General features: G+C 37.0%; 1 protein-coding gene across 1 annotated transcript in view; it reads left to right on the forward strand.

Moving 5' to 3' along the window:
- LOC140143127 (bone morphogenetic protein receptor type-2-like) overlaps positions 1-22,209 on the forward strand; it is a 129,373-nt gene that overhangs the window by 35,108 nt on the left and 72,056 nt on the right. The window contains exon 3 of the mRNA XM_072165182.1: positions 21,749-21,976. Coding sequence (XP_072021283.1) covers positions 21,749-21,976 — 228 coding nt within the window. The remainder of the gene's footprint in view (positions 1-21,748; positions 21,977-22,209) is intronic.

The following is a 22,209-nucleotide window of genomic DNA, read 5'->3' on the forward strand; positions in this document are numbered from 1 at the left end:
GATGTAGCACCCATTTCACCCGATATAACTTGGAAATGAGATTGACACAGACTGCGACTTTCAAAGTAGGAGGCTTTTGGTGAGAGAAACAATGAACAAAATGGGGGCTTTGGGTGAGAGATAGACTTTTGGACCTAATTTATAATTTATGGGGGGGCACCAGGTGAGAATTTACAGAGCCCGCATAAGTTTTGTTTTAATATTGTCTGCATAGATGTATAATCCCGGTGTACATTGTAGATACTGCTTCAAATGACTTTGTAAAATTGAAAAACAGATAAAAACAGTGCTGAATGGAATGTTAAATTGACGGGGGGGGGGGGGCAAATCCAAGAAGAAATTAGGGTCTTTTGGATGAAAGAGCATGGGTTTATTAGAATAATATCGGTACCTTGGGTGATAGTAATCCTGAAAAGGGGCCCTTTACAGCCCATCATACATACATACATATGTCACTTCCAATACGTCTTCCCTGGGCTATTATAGTCAGTGTTGAAGGTGCATTCTGTTTGAAGCCCATGCATTTTTAGAGAGTTCAGTAAAACTGGCAATGTTTCCTTTTTCTATGAATTATCTTTCGTGCCATTTTTCCAAAATGGCCCTATGACATACAAAAAGCGTGAAAATCAAATCTCTAAACTTGTTTTTTAAACTCAAAATTGTGTAGGTCCACAAAGTTTCCGGGGCTTCCCCCTGGATCCCAAGAGGTATTCCACCTGCTCCTCTTTGCACAGCATGCTTTACCCCAGGCAGGGTGGGTACAATGTACTCTTTATTCATGCTCTGAGTGATCATGAAGGTATACTCACATTTTTCAACATATCATGGCTATGGACCTGCTGAAAATATAGTCATGTTCAGATCACTACTAGCTTCATGTTCAGACGGTCATGGAATATTCGAGGATTGGCGTGCATGCTCGAGAATTGCAATTCCTAAGGGCTCATATTGAAATTCCCTTACACAGGAAGGTGTGCGGCGCACCATCCTGCAGCTTTCCTGTGCTACATGTAGCCTTCTTGTGTTAAAATCCTGGGCAGGGTGTACATGTATCACTGATGCATATAATCCATCCGTTTTATGACCGAGCTTCCCTGAGGCACGCGCTTAGCGAGGGGAATCCTGCCTTCTTTCTGTGTGAAAACGTGGTAGGGTATTTCAATATGAGCCCTAAGTCAATCCCAGAGTGTGTGACCACATGACTAAATTTAAGCCTCGAATGCTCGATTGTCGCAATGCCTGATGACAACCGAAAGCTTACTTGACCCATCTAATGGCAAACGAATTGAGCCATATTAAATATAATTAAGCCAAAGTTACAGGTTAAGCTCAGCACTTGATAATCGCAAAATGCATAGTTCACATGGCGATATAACACTCGAGGAACACTCAAGGATCACAAATCCCTACATTTCTTGGGGATAAATTTTGGAGTAAACTTATGGATTGGAGTCTTTGACCCTGTTCACATTAGAATATTTTCTTCTTCGACAAACCTCAGACGAAGATTAAAAATTGTTTTTCCTAATGTGTACGCACTTTTCCTCCTTCGACGAAGATTAAAATTGCTTCATTCAACGAAGCTAAAAAGGTTGTTTTGAAGAAGGAATACTTAGTTTGACGAAGCTAATTTTGTAATGTGTACGCTCGCTTCGTTCAACGAAGGAAAGTGACAAGTTACCTTCGCCGGCTTTAATAATAGCCAGGCATTAATAGCTTCATTCAAGCTTTGTGAATTTTCATGAAATGTGTACAGTGCAATGTCTTCGTTTGGTCTTCGTTCAGCGTAATGTGTACGCTTACTTAATTAGTTAATCAAGATTAACTTATCTTCTTCGAATGAAGAAATTTTCTAATGTGAACAGGGTCCTTGAGACTAGTTCTCACATTTTTGCTTGAGAACACTCCATATGGCCGTTGCCTAATAATCGTATCCCTTTAATTGTACGGCAAATGGTGCAGTGTTTAAAGAGAATGGAGAAGGTAACAAAAAACTAAACAAAACATTAGTCATGGGGTAGGTTTCTCCTTATCTGTAAACTTCATCACCAAGAAAAGCCCTCTGTGATTAGTAGCGAAAGCCTGGTGACATACATAATCATTTAAGTAGTCCTGGAATGGCACAATGTTGACATACTGGCGAAGTTCGCTTGCCAGCTTTTATACTCGCTAATGGAGGAAATTAACAGAAGCAGCTATCGGCAGTCAGGGTTTGCCATGTGTTAACCAGAAAACAAGTTTGGTTTACCTGCCACCTTTATATGTACATAAATGTAGTAGGCCTTATTCTTTACAAAAATGAACGCATTAAACAGTGGTTGTACATGTAATACCAAGATAATACATGGTGGGGGGGTAACAGGGCAGGAATTAGTAGTATTTCCTTATAAATATATCATATATAGTCAACAGTTTATAAATCAGTCATTTTGGAGGAGAGGGCTTATTTAAAATTATGAATAAAAAAAAGATATGATTGGGGAGTTCATTGCATTCACATTTAAAATACGGTATCACATTCAAAATACAGTAGGCTGTAGCCTATCTGCAGGCGTGAGAATTTTTCTGCTCAAGCAGTAATTCTGCTTTTTTGCTGCCTAAATAAATATCTGTGTTTTTATTTATTTTTTAGCCGGTTTTGCAGCATTCTTTCCACATTTTATATGATTTCTTCTACTTTTCAGAATTTTTTTCATAGAAATTTATTCTCATGCCTGTACCTGAAATCAAAATCATTATAATTCTAAACTGGATTGTTTAGAAGGTGATTTCATTCAGAGATTTGGTGGAATTTGTGCAATGAAAAAGAGAGTACTCAGCATTCTGTAGGGCCAGTAGGGGCACTAATTAGGGGACGGGCACTACATGTAATTACATAGTGGTCGTGGTTGAATACAGACACTGTTTGGGGTATGAACGTTTGGACAGTATTTCTTGTTGGACATTAGAGCACATCAGACATATCGAATTGCATTCTGAATACGAAGAATGTCCTTCTAATATCAAATAATTTTGATTTTTTGAAATTTGCAATGTAATACACATTTTATGGCAAATGATTAAAAATTGATATTTTTGATATTTAACAGTACTCCAAGTAAACTTTATAAATCTGATGATTTATTCTTAAAGTGTATGTAGGTGGGATGAAAAGCCGATGATCAATTGAAAATTTTGACCTTTCGTATTGAAGATATGGATTTTTTTCCCAAAACAGCAAAAAAAAATAAGGTCTTTTGGGTGGAAAAATCCATATCTTCAATATGAAAGGTCAAAATTTTCAATTGATCGTCGGCTTTTCCTCCCAGCTACATACACTTTAAGAATATATCATTAGATTTATAAAATTATCTTCGAGGACTGATATATCAAAAATGTGAAAAATATTAAATTTTAATAATTTGTCATAAAATTTGTATTATTTCGTGAATTTAAAAAAATTAAAATTATTTGATATCAGAAAGACATTCTTTGTATTCAGAATGCAATTTGATATGTCTGATGTGCTCTCATGTCCCACAAAAAATACTGTCGAAACGCTCAAAACGCTCATTCCAGATCCCTTAAGGGACCTTTTGTAAGCTAAAACATAATATTTTATTGCTTTTAATCCTACCGATGAAGTCTTACATTTGCACACCTGATCATAGACTTGGGATATTTTTTTTATAATTTTAATTTCCAAAAATGCAAATTGGACTGGGCTGGAAGTGATGAATGTGAAATCCTCTCCCACATGTTTCTGCTCTCAATGCGGACCATGCATAATGTAGTTTGTTCATTATAACTGCCATTTGACAATCATAGCTCAAAATTTGAACTCAAGTGGTAGAATACACACTCACATATACAGTCAGAGGTCATCATTTTAATGCGTATTGGGGTTAATTAAAGAATTCTGCTCTTGGAGATGAGAATGTTTGAGCTCCAAATGTCTATGAGGATTTCATGCTTCATGGATTTTTTTGTCTTTTCTAAGTTGATTATCCAATATGGGATCATCTTTTTAATTGCTGTCTGTATTTCATATGTTGGATACACCACATCTGAAACTTTTCTTCTATTTAGCTGGTTTCCTCTTTTTTATTCCTGAAATTTACGCATTATTTGTTATTTTCAGCCCAATTTGAGCTTTTTTATGATGATTTTGCGCTATTTTCCTCTTATTAAAAGCATTTTCCTCTTTTTTCACAAATGGTCAGTTTCAGGTCTGATACACCGTTGAATGAACATCACATTTCGGCAGGGCCTCAAAATTGAGAATTAATGTAGTATTGAATAATAACGGGGAACTCCCTGCATGTGCCAGTTATTATTTTAGTCGGTACGCCAACACACAGTTTGTCGTCTCATTCTATCGCATTTAAGTCATTGTACTATCCTTTCACCTGTGACATTTTGCTGTCTGCATTGAAGTGCACTGGAGAGAAAATAATGTTTAGTTGTAAAATTTGATTTGGTTTAATTGCTGCCGGCATTGGTTACCTGGGAAATAGGCTCTGAAATAGAATTAGAGAAAATGGTTGGAAGGAGTTGAATTGTCAACAACCAAATGGTGTCAGATATTGGGTCATGATACATTTATTCTTCACCTCAAGTTAGGTAGTGAAAATGCTTTTTTGCAGTTAATGCGCTGCAAGTGTACCAACAAACTACCCTTGTATGCATGTGCTACATGTATGTGTGTCGCTCTGCATGATTCACTTTACGCAGACGATTCGATACTGTGACCAGCAAAATACGCACCTATGTCAATACTGAAATTGAGATTGTGTGGGGGTGCATTTGTAAAGATCGGCAAATGAGAACCCATACACAAAAACAGCAGAGCAACCCCACAATAGCTATAGTATAGAGCCTCTGCCAATAGCACAAGTAATTATGAGGTCTGACTATACCATGTACAAGCAATCTGAGTGCCTCAATGTCTGCGCTACGTGCCTCTTTACACCTCGGCGCCGGCACGCCGCGCGCCTCTACTAATGGACATCGCGATCCGAGGGAACTGACCAAGTTCTACCCCACAACTGTGGACGTCAATGGTTCCTTCTACATGTACCTACCAGCGTGTTGCAAACAATGTAAAAATTGATATTTTATAAAACCATGCGTCTTTTGCATGTGTACATGTAGGTACATCTAGGCTCATGTAAATGAGTGACTAAGAAGAATAAAAGAGAGAAAAAGTATGGGGTGAGATTCAAGCAAGCAATATCTGGTACATGCAAGTGTCTATAAACATGTGGGCAGTAAGAACTAGTTCTTCAAAGTGCACATCTGCATGCTTGGAAATTGAACTTGAGTGTATGGTTACATGAGATAAACTAATGAACATCCTGCACATCTTCAAAAATAAATGTATAGACACCCTCTTCTCACTCTTTGCCTAGCGGCCATACTAAAGATACACCCTTGCTTCCTGGAAGAGGTAATTTTACCTTTATATTGACTTTAAAAATTCTTTCCCTTGTCCCATTTAAATTGAGGCAATATTCCATGGATCTCAACACAATTTTTTCACTTAAATCTATTATATCTTAAACGAGTAAGCGTAGTTGGCGTCAGTTGAAAGGAAGTGAGATAATGGTTCAGAGAGAAAGCCTGTCGCCACTTGAGGGACAGTTTCTATAAGCCCTCATTAACATCATTACGCATGCCACAGTTCAATGACCCCTGTAGAATCAGTTACAATTTGCAATCTTGTCGAATTCTTTAGAATCTACCTCATACATGTTTTCATGGGGGGTTACCATGGAGGTGTTGTAGCATCAGAGAACTTTGTCTGCTAAGATGAAGCATCAGTGTGATCATGATTAAGTGCGTCCATACTTTCCTGTGACATCAAGGAGTTGTATAGCACTTAAAAGAAATGAGGGTCACTTTCTGTGTGAATCTGAAGTAAGATTTATTTTTCTATCAATCAAATGTAAAAGTAACTTATCTTGAAACATGCATGTGTGTAACAACACATTTAACCCCCTGAGCACCTGCCGATCTAACATTGCCTCTGATTGGTCAATTACATGATATCTTCACTTTAATCACCAATCAGAATGGAGCTTTGCAAATTATTCATCCCAATTTTTTGTGTGTGGTGAAATTATTCTAACAATGTTGCTGATTGGTCCAATTGATAATGAAAACTTCTTTTTGGCCAATCGGCAGGTAGTTCTCATGGGGTTAAACCAGGCTTCAAAATTAAGCAATTTTGCCCTTGCTGAACTTGCAAATGCTTCTGGTTCACATGCAAATCTTCATGACTAGGGACAACTTTTATTTAAAATTGCCCCAAATTACCAAGGCACAATCATCTTCAGAACACCATAATATTCATTTTTGCTCTGCATTTGACCCAGGTTGATGTGAAATTGCCCAGGATGGTTCAAAACAAAGACACATGAACAGTTTTCAAAAGAATTTGCTCCTGCTTCAGATCTTATATCAACCCTGATTTCAGATGGATATCAGATAGACATACATGTACACCTTCAAACAGGGTGGTAACAAGGTTGAAAAAAATGTGGGGCAGACATCACAAAATTGGGGCGGCCAAAATACAAATGTATGCTCAAATTCAAATAACAATATATAAATAAAAACAGCAATTTTCTCAAAACGTGGGGCTGCCATCCATGGTCTCCCTAGCTGCCCTGCTTGCTACAGCCCCACCCCGCCCACATATGCACACACACCCCTTCCCCTTCGCCCAAATAGGCCTGGCGTGTTAGGGTTAATGTTAATAACAACATGTGTGTTTTTTTTTAAGTTCTTGGCCATTCATGGAATATAATAAAAAAGTTCTTGAACTTGAAAAGGAAATGGGTTAATTAATTGATCTCTAAGTAATACAGTATTAGAACAAGTGTATCACATAGAATGCATTATCATTAATCAGATTTATTTGTGTGCTATCTTTTATTTACACATGTCTGAGGTGTATGGGGTGTCTGTCAGATAAGGGGACACTGACTGGTCATGATTGATGCCAAAATATTTGGCTCCAAATTTTATCAATTTTGACTGCTTTATTCCAAAAAAAAATCAACAACCTTGATACTGGAAAGCTTAAATCCCCATTCTAGGTTTCCTCTAACTGCACATCAATTATAATTGACAATGGCAGATTTTGTGAATTTATGAAATATGGAAATTTCAATAAATGGCATCTTACAATTAATGTTTGTGGGATCTTTAAAAACACAATACATGCCAACATTAAATAGTATTTAACACAGCAAGCATTGCAGTATAGTTGCAATATTGTTTAAATCACTTTTACATTTTGAAATTTTGGTGTGAAATTTGATTGTAGTACTAGTATAAATTGTAATACTAGTATCAATAATCATGTGAGTGAATTGTGTCCTTTTATAAAGGACAGTCCAAAGTTCATTATTCTGAATCAAACTTGTTTTGACAGCATGCATTGAAATGAACTTGACTTGTTGTAAAAAATGATTTTATTTTTTCCCACATTATAACCAGGGGGATAAAAATAAAACATATTTTGTTTAGTACATGTATTTGTTGTGTAAACTGAGAAAACATAATATTTTGAGTTGCAAAGATGGAACAATACTCAACCATGTGTGCCCGTATGCAGGATTTCATTTGGTGGGGGGTGCTGATTTTGAAAAAGTGGACTTTTTTCAAAGGGGGGGGGGGGCAATTTTGTGAAAAGTGGACTTTCTCTCCAAACTTTGGACCTTTTTTGTCCAAAAAAGTGTAAAAAACCTGATATTTTTGCTTGCCATGCTCACAAATTCTGAAATTTTGGGGCTTTTTGTATACTTTTCCAAATTGGGGGTGTTGCACCCCTGTGTATGGGGGGGGTCTTTCAGAGAGAAGGTCCAAAAAAAGGGGGTCTTAGTCAAGGAGACTGGGGAAAATCTGACCAAAAAGGGGGATCATTCAGTGAGACTAAGAAAAATTTTGTGTCAAGATAAAAAATTGGATACAAAATTTTCAAAAATTTTTAAGAAAAATGATACAAAAATGGGGTCATTCAGTGAAAGATTATCAAAAAAATTTCCAAAATTTTTGACAAAAATAGGGTCTTTTGGTGACAGGAAAATAAAAAAGGGGGTCATTGGGTGAAAGGGATATCAGTAAAACAAAAAAGGGGGTCATTGGGTGAGAGGGGGTTGAAAAAAGGGGGGGTCAATGTGGCGGCACATCCCTGTCACCCATTTTTAGTGAGTGCCCCCTCCTATTCCATGGGCAATTACATGTATGTTCATCTCAACCTTGTTTTGGAACACAACCCCAATCTTTTGAACCTATTCAATCCCTTCAGTTGTAACTACGGTAATATCTTCAATTATTGTGTAATTACATGGGATACATGTTTGCTAATTGCATCACATTGATTACCAGTAATTATAGTAGGAGGGTCATAGGTCTTTAAAGGCATATATTGGAATGTCATCTTTCCCTGGGTAAGATATGGCACCAGGCCAGCCCATGGCCAGAGGGTAACATGAGTAGGTTTGTTTCACCTTGAAGGCAAGGATAGTCTTGCAAATATGGGCCAACTTTCCCCTAGACCATCTTATATGCCATGAATTAGTTGGACTACAACTGGTAGACTATTGGTCAGTTTATACTGCTATTTCCACATCTGTTGTTTTTATATGGGCCTTTAAATTCATACAGTGGCAGGTTGAATTATCTTTTGTCAAATAGAACTTTGAGATAAATTGTATTTAGATAAATTCATCATTTTCTGATCATGGCTAGTGTCTACCTGACTTCATAATGAAACTGGTACAATTTGAGCTAATTTGCATAAATGCTAATTAATTATGCAAATATGGAAATTAGAGGGCAGCCAGACTATAATACATTTGAATTAAACATATTAGAAATACTTTGACAAAGTTTCAAGGCAAAAGTCTGCAAAAAGAAAAGTACCCTGAACATTATGCATTGATTTGTAGTCAAACGTATCCAAAAATTGCATATTCATGAGTTTTTGCAGTCATTTTAGCTCATTAACTTCATTGATTAATGATAAAACAATAACAAGATACAAAGAAAATGTAAATTAATGTATTTTGACAACCGTGCGTCCGATTTGCTAAAAACAAAAGATATATTTATCACTGTACTACTTTGCCCTACCCTAATCAATCTGTTTACAACATGCTCAGTGAGCATTATCTAATTTTCCAAAAAAAAAGCCTCATACAGGGTGTCCCAGAAAAAATTACCGAGTGAATAAAAATGAACGTAGGTCGAGAAATAGACATCAGAATCAAAAATATAAAATGTAGCACATAGCCTATTTTATTGTGCATCACATACGAACATTTTATTTGATTCGGTTGACTGGTTCTTAAGAAATTAATGATTACATAATGAGCGTATCAATGCAGTTCATTCCAAGTTTGATTAACAGGCACCTTTTTCATACTTGCTCACCGTTTCCAAAAGTTTGTGTATCTCATTAAATTTAGTCCACATTATCTATTTTATAATCCGACGGGGTTATGTTATTCATGCTTTCACTGAAGATGAATAACAGTTTGTCTGAGAAAACTTTGATTTCTGCAATTTCCAACTTTAATAATTTAGGTTGTGCAAATATGTTATATTTTAACTTTCCAAAGAACATATGAGCCATATGAGCCTTATTGAAGTTTTAAATGATTTAAACTTTGAATTACAATATCTTGGAAATATTCCAAAAACATTAATGTGTGTGAGAAATTTTTAAGCCGGCTGGAATTCTTTATGCAATAATTCTTTATGCAAAATTTTATATTAACATTAACGAAAAAAGATATTTTACAAGTACCGATCATCATTCATTTTCAATATCGGGAAGGTTTTCAAGTTTGAGCAAAACTTAATTAAATGTTTTGCAAGAAAAAGATTGTTTAAAAAGAATGAAAAGGATTTCACCGAGCAAAATATGAAGACCATAACAATTAGCCACTAGTGCACATTGTGTTGAAAGACTCAAACTTGGAATGAAGTCAATTGACGCATGCGTTATGTAATCACTCATTTCTTCGCAATCAGTCAACCGATTCCAGTAAAATTAGCGTATGAGATGGAGAATAAGATGGGCTACATGTTGATTGTTAGATTTTTGGATTCTGATGTCTATTTCTCGACTTACGTCCAAATTTATTCACCCGGTAATTTTTTCTGGGACACCCTGTATTCCACTTTAAATCGCTTTTTGCATTAATAATTCACTATGTCTCCAGTTATATGGTTGATTAAATATTCATCATACTGCATCAGGAAATTCTTATTATTTCAGCTTGACCATTTACACCAATAGTGGGTATGTTGGTCAAATGGGTAGTCCAGTCAGACCAATAGCATTAGCTCTGTCCAGACAATATGACTACATCTTGGTTAAAATATTAGTTGGAATACCTTTCCTTCCATATTTTTGTTGCATCATATTTTGAGACTTGTCATATTTGTTTCATCAAAAACATATTACCTTACAGAAATTTTATGTTGATATTTAGTGTAACTGAACCACCAAACATCAACAAATATAATGTCTGATTCAGACTCCACTGTCTCCACATCGCAGCGATGTGGAGTCTGAATGCCCCCTTGACGAATACAGGTATCAGCCCTGATCCTCATTGCATCAATTACATTGCGTAGAGAGAGAACGTGGGGTCTGCATCTCCTTATGTGGTCATTCTGCCGACCATGATTTGTCAGCAGCCAATCACAAGCGTGGACGGCTGTGATATCGCAGCGTGGTGCGAAGAAAATTTAACAAAGTTCAACTCTCATCGCTGAAGAAATTTGCACAGTGCGATGAGAATTTTCAACGCCAAGCTCGTAAAAACCTGGCTCAGATTTCAGTTTTTAAAGCATCGCAGCGCGATAAGTGGAGTCTGAATCGGACTTAATGTAGGTCAATTTGATCATAAAATTATTTCATGTTTAATGTTTATATCATTAAGCATAAACAACTTGCTTTAGTCTGCTATCCTCTGTGTCATCCAGTTATACCGAAATCGACAGCCTCACTCACCCAATAAAAATATGTGGACATACTTTATCTTAGTTTTGATGTCAAGATTTTATCTTTTATCAGATACTGATTGCCTTAATGTTTTCCATTTATCCGTTTTGAGCAGTAAGCATAAAGTTTGTTCCGTGAAATAAAATTCATAAATCTGAATTTTGATGAATTTTTTGGTTCGGCAAGTCACTGATAACAGTTTTTCTAAAACAATTGAGTCACATGGACTGATGTAGTAGTGCTTGCAATTTAAGATAATTAACAGCTTCATCTTTACATCATTTCCACTTTTTGTCTTATAAAAATGGGGGTGGTCTGGTGGGTACCCAGTACCCACCCTATGATTCGAAACATGACTAAAATTTAAATAATTGTGTGCCTTTTAGAGGCTTCTTGTACACTTCATATGTTACAAATCTTCATGGTGCATTGCCCCATTCCCCATCAACCCTAGACCCCAAATTAATTTTGTCACCCCTGCAAATTTACCCTGGCACCGCCCCAGATAGATGTGGAAATTGGGTAAAAGATGGTCTTGATGTCTGAAGCCTGTAATCTCTAGCTGCATGAAATCTACTCTATTGGTAGATCCTGACTTATCTCTGTCATCAAAAATTAGTCATCCTGTTTCAGCTGCATCTTGCTTACAATTTCATCCTGTGGTCAGTCTGATGACCAGTCAGTGGACAGCGAGGCTGCCCGCATACATTAACAAAATACAAAGGCCAGTCTGATATGCGATCAAGGTTGATTTATCGTCTGTGTGTTTGCATCGTTGCGCACTATCGAGTAGTGCGCCCACATTCGATGCCATCAGCTGCTTGCTCCACCATCGGAAAATCTGCAAAAAGAACAATATTTTCGCAGTACTAAATTTTTGCGCTTGAAAAGAACCATATTTTTTGCAGCATGTAATTTTCACAAAATCTGTATATTTTGTTCTTAGAACCTGCAGGGAAAATAAATAATTATGGGCATGAAAATTTGGTGAATCTATGTCACTTGCAAAATTCTTCAAACATTTATGCACACTAACATTTCTTGCTTTACAGTATGATGCGAGCATAGATTTTGAAGAAGGCTATTTATTTTAAGAAAACTAGTCACATACATGTACTCAAGGCGCGCATGCATCTTGTTGGATAAAGAATATGATTAGCTGTGTACTTGTGTATATGGCTTCTTGCATACATCTAGATCTATTCTGTTGACTAAAGTTGAAGATTTACTGTTGATTCGAGACAAATACATTGATTTTGACACTGATTTTCTAGATTGCAAATTTGTAAGGAGTTGACTTCGCCATAACACCATTTTACAATGATAAATTGCTGATGTGCACGTGATAATACTAGTGGATGAGGTGAAGTTCTGAATTAGAACGTTTCCAGTATCATATTGTTGAAAAATGTCACAAAGTTGTAATCTTGTGATTATTTCTGGTGATGCTTTTATAATTGATGGTATTCACAAAGATAGAGGACTTAATTGAACATTTATTTTAGTCCAAAACTTGTCAACTTTTGCAAATACTGGCTTTTGTGAGTTGTCTTTTAAAGGTGCATGACCTGAGACCGACAGCCACATTCCCCATTTTCCTCATCAAACTGAGATGTTAGTATTAGAAGAAAACTCCCATGCGATCAAGCAAAGTTAGTCGGAACTCGGAAATACTGCATATAGCCAAACAAAGGAATTATTTCCATTCGTTTCCTGTTAGTTGATCATATCTTTGGAATTGGTTGTTCAATTCCAATGGGATTTTCTGCAAAATGCAGCTTTGTAAATGCTTTTTACTATCCTATAAGAAACTGAAAATGTAATATTTCCGAGTTCCGTCTGATTTTGCTTAATCGCATCACATTATTGCATCAGTGTTTGTGTGTGTTTTATTTTAATTTGTTTTATATAAATACACGTAGGCCTAATGGATAAAATTGTGAAGAGAGAGAATATCAAAATTTAGGTTTGTTAAGAATGTGTTTTTTATTTCAATTTGTCTGACTACAATAGGCCTAATGGTTTGGTGGTATTAAGAACACAATTGTATTTTTCATCCAGGTCGTTTGTCTAGACTAGACTTGGGATATTGAGGTTTTTGTGTTTTCTTAATAGCAACCAACTTGTGTCATAAATGGTCTTTGCCAATTGGCAGAGTATGATTTAAGCACTTCCCACCACGCCACTGTGTTGACTTGCAGTTAGCACAGCTGTGAGAGTGAACATGACACCACTGCTCGCACATTGCATTGACGGGCATGGTTAAATTTGAATTTGGACTGATATATTTACAATAAAACCGCATTCAAAATGCTAGTCGATTTCATGTTACCTACAGAAGGTGTGAATTATCCTTTATGCATACATCACTTTTGTTCTGAAATCGACCAAGTAATAATGACACACGCACAATTCGTAAACAACATCTTTTGCACAGAATTCAATGGGATTTGAAAAGTAAAGTGGCAGTATAAACTCTAATGATAACATGTTTGCAGTGCATGATGGGGCTTCCTTAAATCATCCTCTGGCCAATTGGTGGCTCCTTAACAAACATAATAGTTATGGATTTATGTTTCTAATAATTGTGTAGTACTATGGTTTTTTAGTGGTGGTGGGGGAGGGGGGGGTTAAGGGGGCAGCAGGCAAATGTTTACCCTTTTAGGCTAAAGGTTGATGGGCATTTTTGCCAACATAAAATGTGACATTGTTGATCCCAATGACTCCTTGCTCATTTTCTTTAACAAATGGTTATGCTATTCAAGTGCAATAGAAAGCTATACATTTCTTATGCACCCAGAAAGGCACATACATGTATTTAACTGTGAATTTTTTTCATTTTGAACAATTCCAAGTAAAAACGAAGTTGGTTTACTCATGTTTTTAGTGACGTTTCACCACTACACTAGTGGCTTCTTCAGACTGGCAACTCATCACATCTGCCTGCTTGCTTTTATAGGGAACAGGAAGTACCGTAGAGGGCATGATGAGTTGGTCAAAGATGTTGTTGAGTGAGTAGGCCCTCTCATCCTTGTTTAGAGTGCCTTGTCCTTTTCGGGCGGATCCAGATGGCTTCTTTCAGCCACCTGGTGGTCTTGTCGGCTTCACCATCAATCACTTTTGAGTCCTCCCAATTGATGGAGTGATTTGTAGAGGCCACATGATCAGTGATGGCGGATTTGTGAATGTCCGTGACAGATGATTGGCGTTTTGCTCGAGTAAATGATTTTGATTCAAATTTCTCCACCTCTTTCTGGTGCTCTTTGAGTCGGATACCAAATGGGCCACCAGTTTCACCAATGTAAGAACTTGGGCAGTCACCGAGGGTATTTCATAAATGGCTTCCGCTTTCTGTTGAGGGAGAAGTTTATCCTTTGGATGGACGAGCATATTGCAGATGTATTTAACGTTTTCAGGACACATGACAATTGCTGATGTATACATTCTATACAGTAAAGAGACTATTACAAATTATTAGGGGCTGTGCAATAGTTATGAGCCTTGGAGGGGACAAGAAATTTTTGGCGAGCCAAAAGGGGCAAAGTAATTTTGGCCAGCTGAGGGGGGGGGCAAGCGATTTTTGGCACACATTCATGGGGCACCTTTTAAATAAAACGCTCTAAAAGGCTTAGGAAAACAGTACGGAAACGCTTAATATGCAAATTTTCCTGCTCGCTGCACACACAACATATGTCTAGACCTTAAAGGTTTGCAAATTGGGATCCAAAACATTTGGCATTTGTAAAGGGGGCGGAGATTTTTTGGCGGGATGAGGGGGGGGGGGGCAAGCGATTTTTGGCAGGCCGAGAGGGGGGCAAGCAATTTTTGGCGGGCCATTCAGAAATTTTCTGGTCATGCACCTTTAAAAGATGCCATACAAAATTCCGAGGGCTCATAATTATTTCACAGCCCCTTAGCACTTTTTATCAATTGGTGGGAGGGAGGGAGTGAAATATTATTTTGTGGGGTTTGGTTTCAGGAGGTTGAAATTGTCTTTTAAGGCTTACAGTGTTTCAAGTAAACCAACTCAAAGACCACCCCGATAAATGTACAACTTATACAATTTGTATTTTTGTCCACCTAGAGTTCAACATCCCTGCACTATTTGTTCAGATCATGATGGGGACTTAGGGAATACATATCAAATACATAATACATTTCTTTAGGCTTACATGTATGTGACAACATTAAATACATTGTATGATAATATACATTTCGTAAGCAATGTTTGAAAGGTCAGTTGAATTAAAGGAAGATAATGATATCTTTAGTTTTGTCAGATGAACAGATGTGGTATTATAGTTTTGTCTGGGTGTACATGTATGTGTGTGTGCTGGTCCATAGGCAGGATGGATATTCTTTTTGCAGGCAAGGGGTTGTGTTTCGGGACTTAAGTTAAAATGGCTTGCATGTATAAAAATAGACTATCCCCCTTGCATTAGGTCAATCTTTTTCAGCTGAGAAAGGATATAGACATACTGTATTTGTTCGAATAATCGGCCCAGGCAGTGCAGTTTTTTTCAAAAGGGGGTGTTTATTAGAGGTCATTTTTAGAAGAAAAATTCCTGTTAAAATCAATAGGTAAGCTTGAAACTCACGCTGAAATGGGAACGATGACTTCCGGTTCACTTCCGGGGTTTACAACCAGATATTCATGAATTACCGACACCATGTGTGCACCTTGGTAAGCTAACACAAGATAGCATGGAAATATTAGCATGTTTGAAACATCTTGGTTGAAAAAGTGGTGAGGGGACATTTAATTGAAGGGGCGACAGTATTCATGGAAATACGGTATCACAATTTCACAAAGTGAGAAGGGTATATTTTGTCAATGCAAGAAGATCATAAGTGCATAACAAAGCACTTATGACTTCTTTCACTCAGCTGATGATTCCACCCAACTACAAGCATGTGTGTTTAAACTTATGGGAAAGTGGAGACATTTGAGTAAATCATGTCCTTGTTTATAAAATAATGTTAATACTGGGAGATGTAGCATTGCACAGAATGTGTATGTTTTGGTAGACAGCTAAAAGTGCAACACTCAGCCAATTTTGTATCGTCTCTTCTTGATATGTTATAAAATTTATGTATTTTCTTCACCTCCTTCAACATAAATCGGTGCCCCACACACCAATATTACCCATATGCCGGTGCCCCATAAACAGTGTTATTACTGAGTGTGGCAAATTAGCAAGTAAAACAATACTGGGCCAGTAAGCAAGATTATGCGCTGCAAGCTAATGGTCAAGATTCCTAACGGCTAGCGGTCAAGAGTTTCATTATGCGCACCTGCAAAGTGCCGTAGGGAGGTTTTAAAAGATGCCTATGTAATGATGAGTGGACGTCTAAGTGTCAGTTTTTAATACAAAACTCGGTAACCAATATCATTCCCTAGGCAAAGGATATCTTGTGGCCCTAGAAAAGGTTTAGTGTTGGCCGATACCGATCTGTGAATCGGAGATCGGTGCCGATATGGACTGCATCGGCCTTGAATCTGAATCGGCAGATGAGCTATCAGTTGCCGATCTAGCTTACCGATCTCTGAACTTGACAGTAATAAAAGTACACAACAATTCTTTAAGCTTACCATTACTTTCTTATGTAACATTACTACTATTTAATGCCAATATATTTCCAAAAAACGTTGTTACCACCGCAAGAATCATGTCGTTTCATACTGTATTTTATGTAGGCCTATGTATCCACCCTTTGATAGACCGAATTAAAATGTAAACAAACAATCAAGGTCAAATTTATTCAACAGTGAAAGCATGCAGCGATGATGTAATGACGTGTGCAGGGGACTCCCCAAAAAGCAGTTCATAAGTGGTTCGCCTCTACATTCCATTGTCCATTGTATAATAAAACCACAAAATATTATCCACTCAGTGACAACACTCCCGACTGTACAGTGCGTCCCTGGGAAAAATTTGTAAACACTTTAACAGTCGACACGTGAAGTCCCTGCGCCCTTCAATGTCGGGTTTCCCAAGGTGAATTTGAGGGCATGTTATTTTAGAATCGCCCACATTCTCGCTATTCCTCTTCACACGGACGATTTCATCTCTTAATCTCCGAACACGTGAATTCTTTCTGTAAACAACTCTGCACAACCAATCAGGATGGGAATTCCGCGGTATTCCCCAATACGTCATATGCATGAATTATTATAATATCGATGGAGCTGATTTAGCTGCAGGGTCATCGAATCAATTCGCGCAGTGATTCGCCTAACTTGGTAAACACGCAAATCAAAGTTGATTCGCGGAGAAGAAAGAAGAATAAAACAATCAAGAGAAATGGATTAATGATTAAACTTCCGACAATCGGAGGCACTGAGTGAGTAACGCTGGGACTGTATATTTGATTTGATCAGCATCAGTAAAAAAATGTTGTTAGAAATTCAATTAACAATTTATTTAATCGTGAATGAATGTACTATCTTAATATTCTGAATTCAAACAAAGTAAAATAAATATTGAAGTTTGAACACATTAAAAAATTAAAATGTAAATAAAGATAACACGCTTCTGTATAGAATGTTTTGTTTACAATAACCACAACATTCCTTGGCTGAATAACATTTTATCATGACCCAATTCCCAGGTCAACTACGGTCCAAGTTGTGTCCCCTTTTGTTTATGATTCGCCGCTGTCTTCTGTGTAGAGTGTTTGTTTACAATCGTGACCCAATTCTCAGGTTAATTACGGTCCAAGTTGTGCCCCTTTTGTTTATGATTTGCCGCTGTCTGCACTCATGTCGGCGTGTTTGGGCGGTCGGTGCCAAAGTTGAGCTCATGATTGCGACCGGACCACGTGCTCATCCTGCTTCGACCGCATCAAAAACAAGTTCATGCACATGCGCAACAGCTAGCTTGACGAAAAAAAAAAGCATGATGCACGCTATTTCGGGATTTAAAAGAAATATAAATTCACACAGAAAATCAACAGACACGGAAAGTTTTTGGAATTAATTTTTATTGGAAAACGCAAATGTCAAGCTTTCAACTGGATTATTTTGAGATGGGTTTCTGGAAATAGACAGAATGTTACGTTTTATCTACCAGCTTCAGATGGAACCGTTTTAAAGCATGATGATGAGGCAAGAATGTAAGCTTTTTTTTTTTAAATACGTGGTGATCTAAACTTGTCGGCAAAACAACTTAATTTTCCGTTTTGAAAATTAGTCATGTTTATTTTAGGCACGGGATCGTCACGCATTCGGTATTTTCACACGTGTTTTCACGGTTTTGGTTGGAATTTGTGACATCACGGAAATCACGTTTTTGTCAAATGACCTCACGGATTTTGCCTTAAAAATCACGGGTTTTACGGGGCCTAGACTTGGGGTGTAAAATGGTATTTTATTTGGGTTGATATTGACATGAAAAACCTCTAAAACGGTCATCATATTACATAGTTACAGGTTTGGGGAATTAAGCTTTGACCGTTAACATTACTGGGGCCCGACTTGAATGAACTTGTACTGGTTGTAGAATAACATTTAAGGAATCTGAATCGGGATCGGATCGGCCCGATCTGCTAATTTTCAGATCGGAGATCGGCAGATCCGATCTTGGGTTGGATCGGCCAACACTAAAAAGGTTACTTGTGTATAACATTTCAGGATATATGTTATCACAGTATGGGGACTTGCCTTTATAAGTGGCTTCAACTAGTGGGTTTCGATTTGTTTACCTGGCATGTATGTAGAGCATATATCCCCCCTTTCCAACAAAACAAAAGTCTCATGGGTTGTATTTGTCTTATTCTTCAAAGCATTCTTGTACGGTTTTAAATATTGAATGACATTATTGTCAAATCTTCAAACAAAGTTTTTCCTTAGCTAGGAAACTCTTTCATGGAAAATTCTGACATTTAGAGGGAAAGTTTGCTTTTTCAAATAAAGAAACATATAAATGTAAGGAATTGTGGGAAATGTGTTTAACTCAGAAGGAAAATTTATCGCTTCCCACAAAATAAATAATGAATGGACATTCTATACAGGATTTTAGTGATTCATCTATATTAGGCACCGGAGTTTCGCGCGGTTCGCGCAAAAGCGCACATTTTCGCGCATTTGGGTGTCCAAAGCGCATTTTGGATTCCATCGAGAATGTTCACGATTTTGACCCATCGATAAGCTTAAAGTTAAAACTTACGATTTTATGCCCCAAATCGGCAGCATTTACAAGAAAATTCACGCAAGATTGGTTCTAACTTCACTTATGTACATCAAAATACAAATAACGATCATTAAACCAAGCATAATGTGGGGAAATTTGTCCTTGCTTTCAACATTTCGATCGACGATTTGTGATGGTCGCCATCTTTATTTTTTATTTTTTCCAGAAACTGGAAATGAACCGGAAGTCGTTCGTAATTGATTGACATGCCATTGTTTTACCGATGTTTTTTTCGTGTTTTGCATTGAAAACAGGCGATCAAGCATTTTAGCGCATTCGCCAAGCATTTTGAAAAAAGTGGCCAGCGATTTTGCCGCTTTTAAATCGCTTGAAACTCCGTGCCTAATCTATATCTTGATTGTACCAAGATACACATGTCTGCAAATATAGCTCTATAAAAAGATGCATTTCAAAAATTCAGAAATAATATATCAATGTAACAACCCATATGTGGAGCAGCATTGTAATGCAACATCACATACTCCACAAACCTACATGTACTCTCCATCATACTCATCTTCAATTATTTTGCTAATATGGATCATACTTGCCATCAGTATTCATGGTATTGGCCAAGAACTTTTGGTATTGAGGAAATGGTTTTCTTGGAAAAGCTGTGATGTAACTACATCTAGCCATCTAGACTACAAATGACATCATTTCATGCATAGTCTGATCAGTTCATAATTTTCTCTCATGATTCATGTATGTGGGTAGCACTACTTTCGGGCTCTGTTGCTATACTATCCAGAGAGGTTGTGTGCTCGGTTGAACGGCTGAACGCCTCACACTCGGTTGTGTGTACAATGTCTTGCAGGACTGCATTTTAAACTCTCAACTGCCTCAGAATGGGCAAGTTCTCAAAATGAAAGCCTGATGTCTTGTTGCTAATCCAAGGATATTAAACTCTTATTAGAAAGGAAACTCATTAGAAAATTGTGGTTTACCTGTTATCAAATTAATTACCTCCGTAATAATTATGATGATTATGACATTTATGAATCATATCTTAAGGGTGGGCGCCACATATCGTAGTGTCTCATTCATAATTGGGCTGATCAACAGGTTGACGTCTGGCTACTTAAAGTGCATGCTTCAAATTGCCCCAGAATAATTACCGTACTGACGCAAGTATAGTTCCACCTTCGAGTAAAGTCCTACCCCAAAATTTTTTTTGTGGCTTTAGAGTGTCCCTGGACCTAGAGCTAAATGCTAGGATCATTCATGATTGATTTAAAAAAAATAATATTAATGATTTCAAAATGCATACAAATTCAATGCATTTTGAAATCATTAATAGAGTCTACCTGACATGAGTACAAATTTATTCAAAACACATAGGCCTACAATTTTTTTTGTTTTGAAAATGTTCACCCCCAAACGGGTTGGGACTATACTCGAGTCAGTACGGTATATTTTATGGAAATATGACAAAGGTACTTGTACTCAAAACGGTACAGTATCCATTTTCCATGGTGGGAGGAATTGGTATGAAAGAACTGAATCACAGAATAGTTTCCAAAGCAGCAGAAAACACTCTCACACAGCCTCTGGTCAAAAAGCAATGGCTCATTTGCTCATTGACCGAATGTAAATTCAGTTTTGAATTCATTAAGAGGGGACAAATAAGGCGACAGGGAAAAAAATGTTTTAAGGGCAGATGGACTTGCCAAGTAGGGTCAGTCAGACAAGATTTTTTTCTAAAAGAGGCAAAACTACATTGTACTCTAAGAAAATCGCAGAAAAGCCATAAAAAGAAAAAAATGTCAAAAATCAATCAATTTAGGCCCAAAACTGGCTGTTTTAAGTTTTATACAGTTAAAAAAATCTAAGTGCAAAATTTGTGTCAGTTGGGCCACAGAACATGGTTGGTTTTTTGGGTTTTTTTGTTGCCTAAAGACTGGATTTTGTTTTTGAATTAGAAAGTTTTTTTTTTTTTGCATTTTTATTTAAAATCCATGTGTCCCAGTGGTGATATCATTAAGGGGGTACTACACCCCTGCCCAATTTTGTGCCTATTTTTGCATTTTTCTCAATAATTATAGCGCATTGGTGACAAGTATTATTATGTATATTATAGGGGCAAGGACTACAACTACTGCACTGAAAATGTTATTTCAGCACAGACAACAGTTGTGGAGTTACAGTCAAAAATGAGGGAAACCCAATATTTGATCAATAAATCAATAACTACTTGTCTTGAGTCACTGAAATTCCAGTGTAGTAACAGGATTCCTTGCCCCTATAATATACATAACTGTTGTTACCAGTGTTTTATTAGTTTTTGAGAAAAATGCAAAAATAGTCACAAATTTATCAAGGGGTGTAGTACCACCTTAAGAGGGCAATATGACATTCAAAAATGTTATGACAAAAGTATGAAGATATTTGTGTGAGATATCAAAAAATGATTTACTACTTTCTTGGGGTATCTGAAAATAAGGATGTGCTACCAATGTTGATTTGTTGTAGAAATATGATGAAAATGTCAACATAAATGTAGCAACCAAACTATTAATATTCTTTTTATTTCCATTTTGTCTAACTACAGGCGTTCAGACAGCTTCTTCCAAAAATGTATACTGTGCCTACCACAACCAGAATGATAAAGGGATCACATTTGGTAACACTATCGGAGAAGGGGGAGATTCCGACCAAGTCCTAGGCAAGGTACAACCAGATAATTCTTCCATACTCTGTACAGAGGACACAGGACGGTGCTTTACGTTATGGTATAGCCGACCAGGACATGATGATGAGATCATCATTTCTAAACAAGGTTTGTATTATGTGTTTGTCTGCTTGTTTACTTGTTTGTTTAGTTGTTTGTTTGTTTAGTTGTTTGTTTGTTTGTTTGTTTGTTTGTGAAAATGGTGATTCCATGAATAGATAATGCGGGAGTCCTGATGAAGAATTGCTGGAGCAACAAGATATTATAACAATTTGACTGCTTTTACCATTGATCAAACTCTACAAGATATACATGCCTATGGTGATTTTAAGACCTTGCTC

Source organism: Amphiura filiformis, chromosome 20, assembly GCF_039555335.1.
Source record: "Amphiura filiformis chromosome 20, Afil_fr2py, whole genome shotgun sequence".
In the NCBI taxonomy this organism is placed as follows: Eukaryota; Metazoa; Echinodermata; class Ophiuroidea; order Amphilepidida; family Amphiuridae; genus Amphiura; species Amphiura filiformis.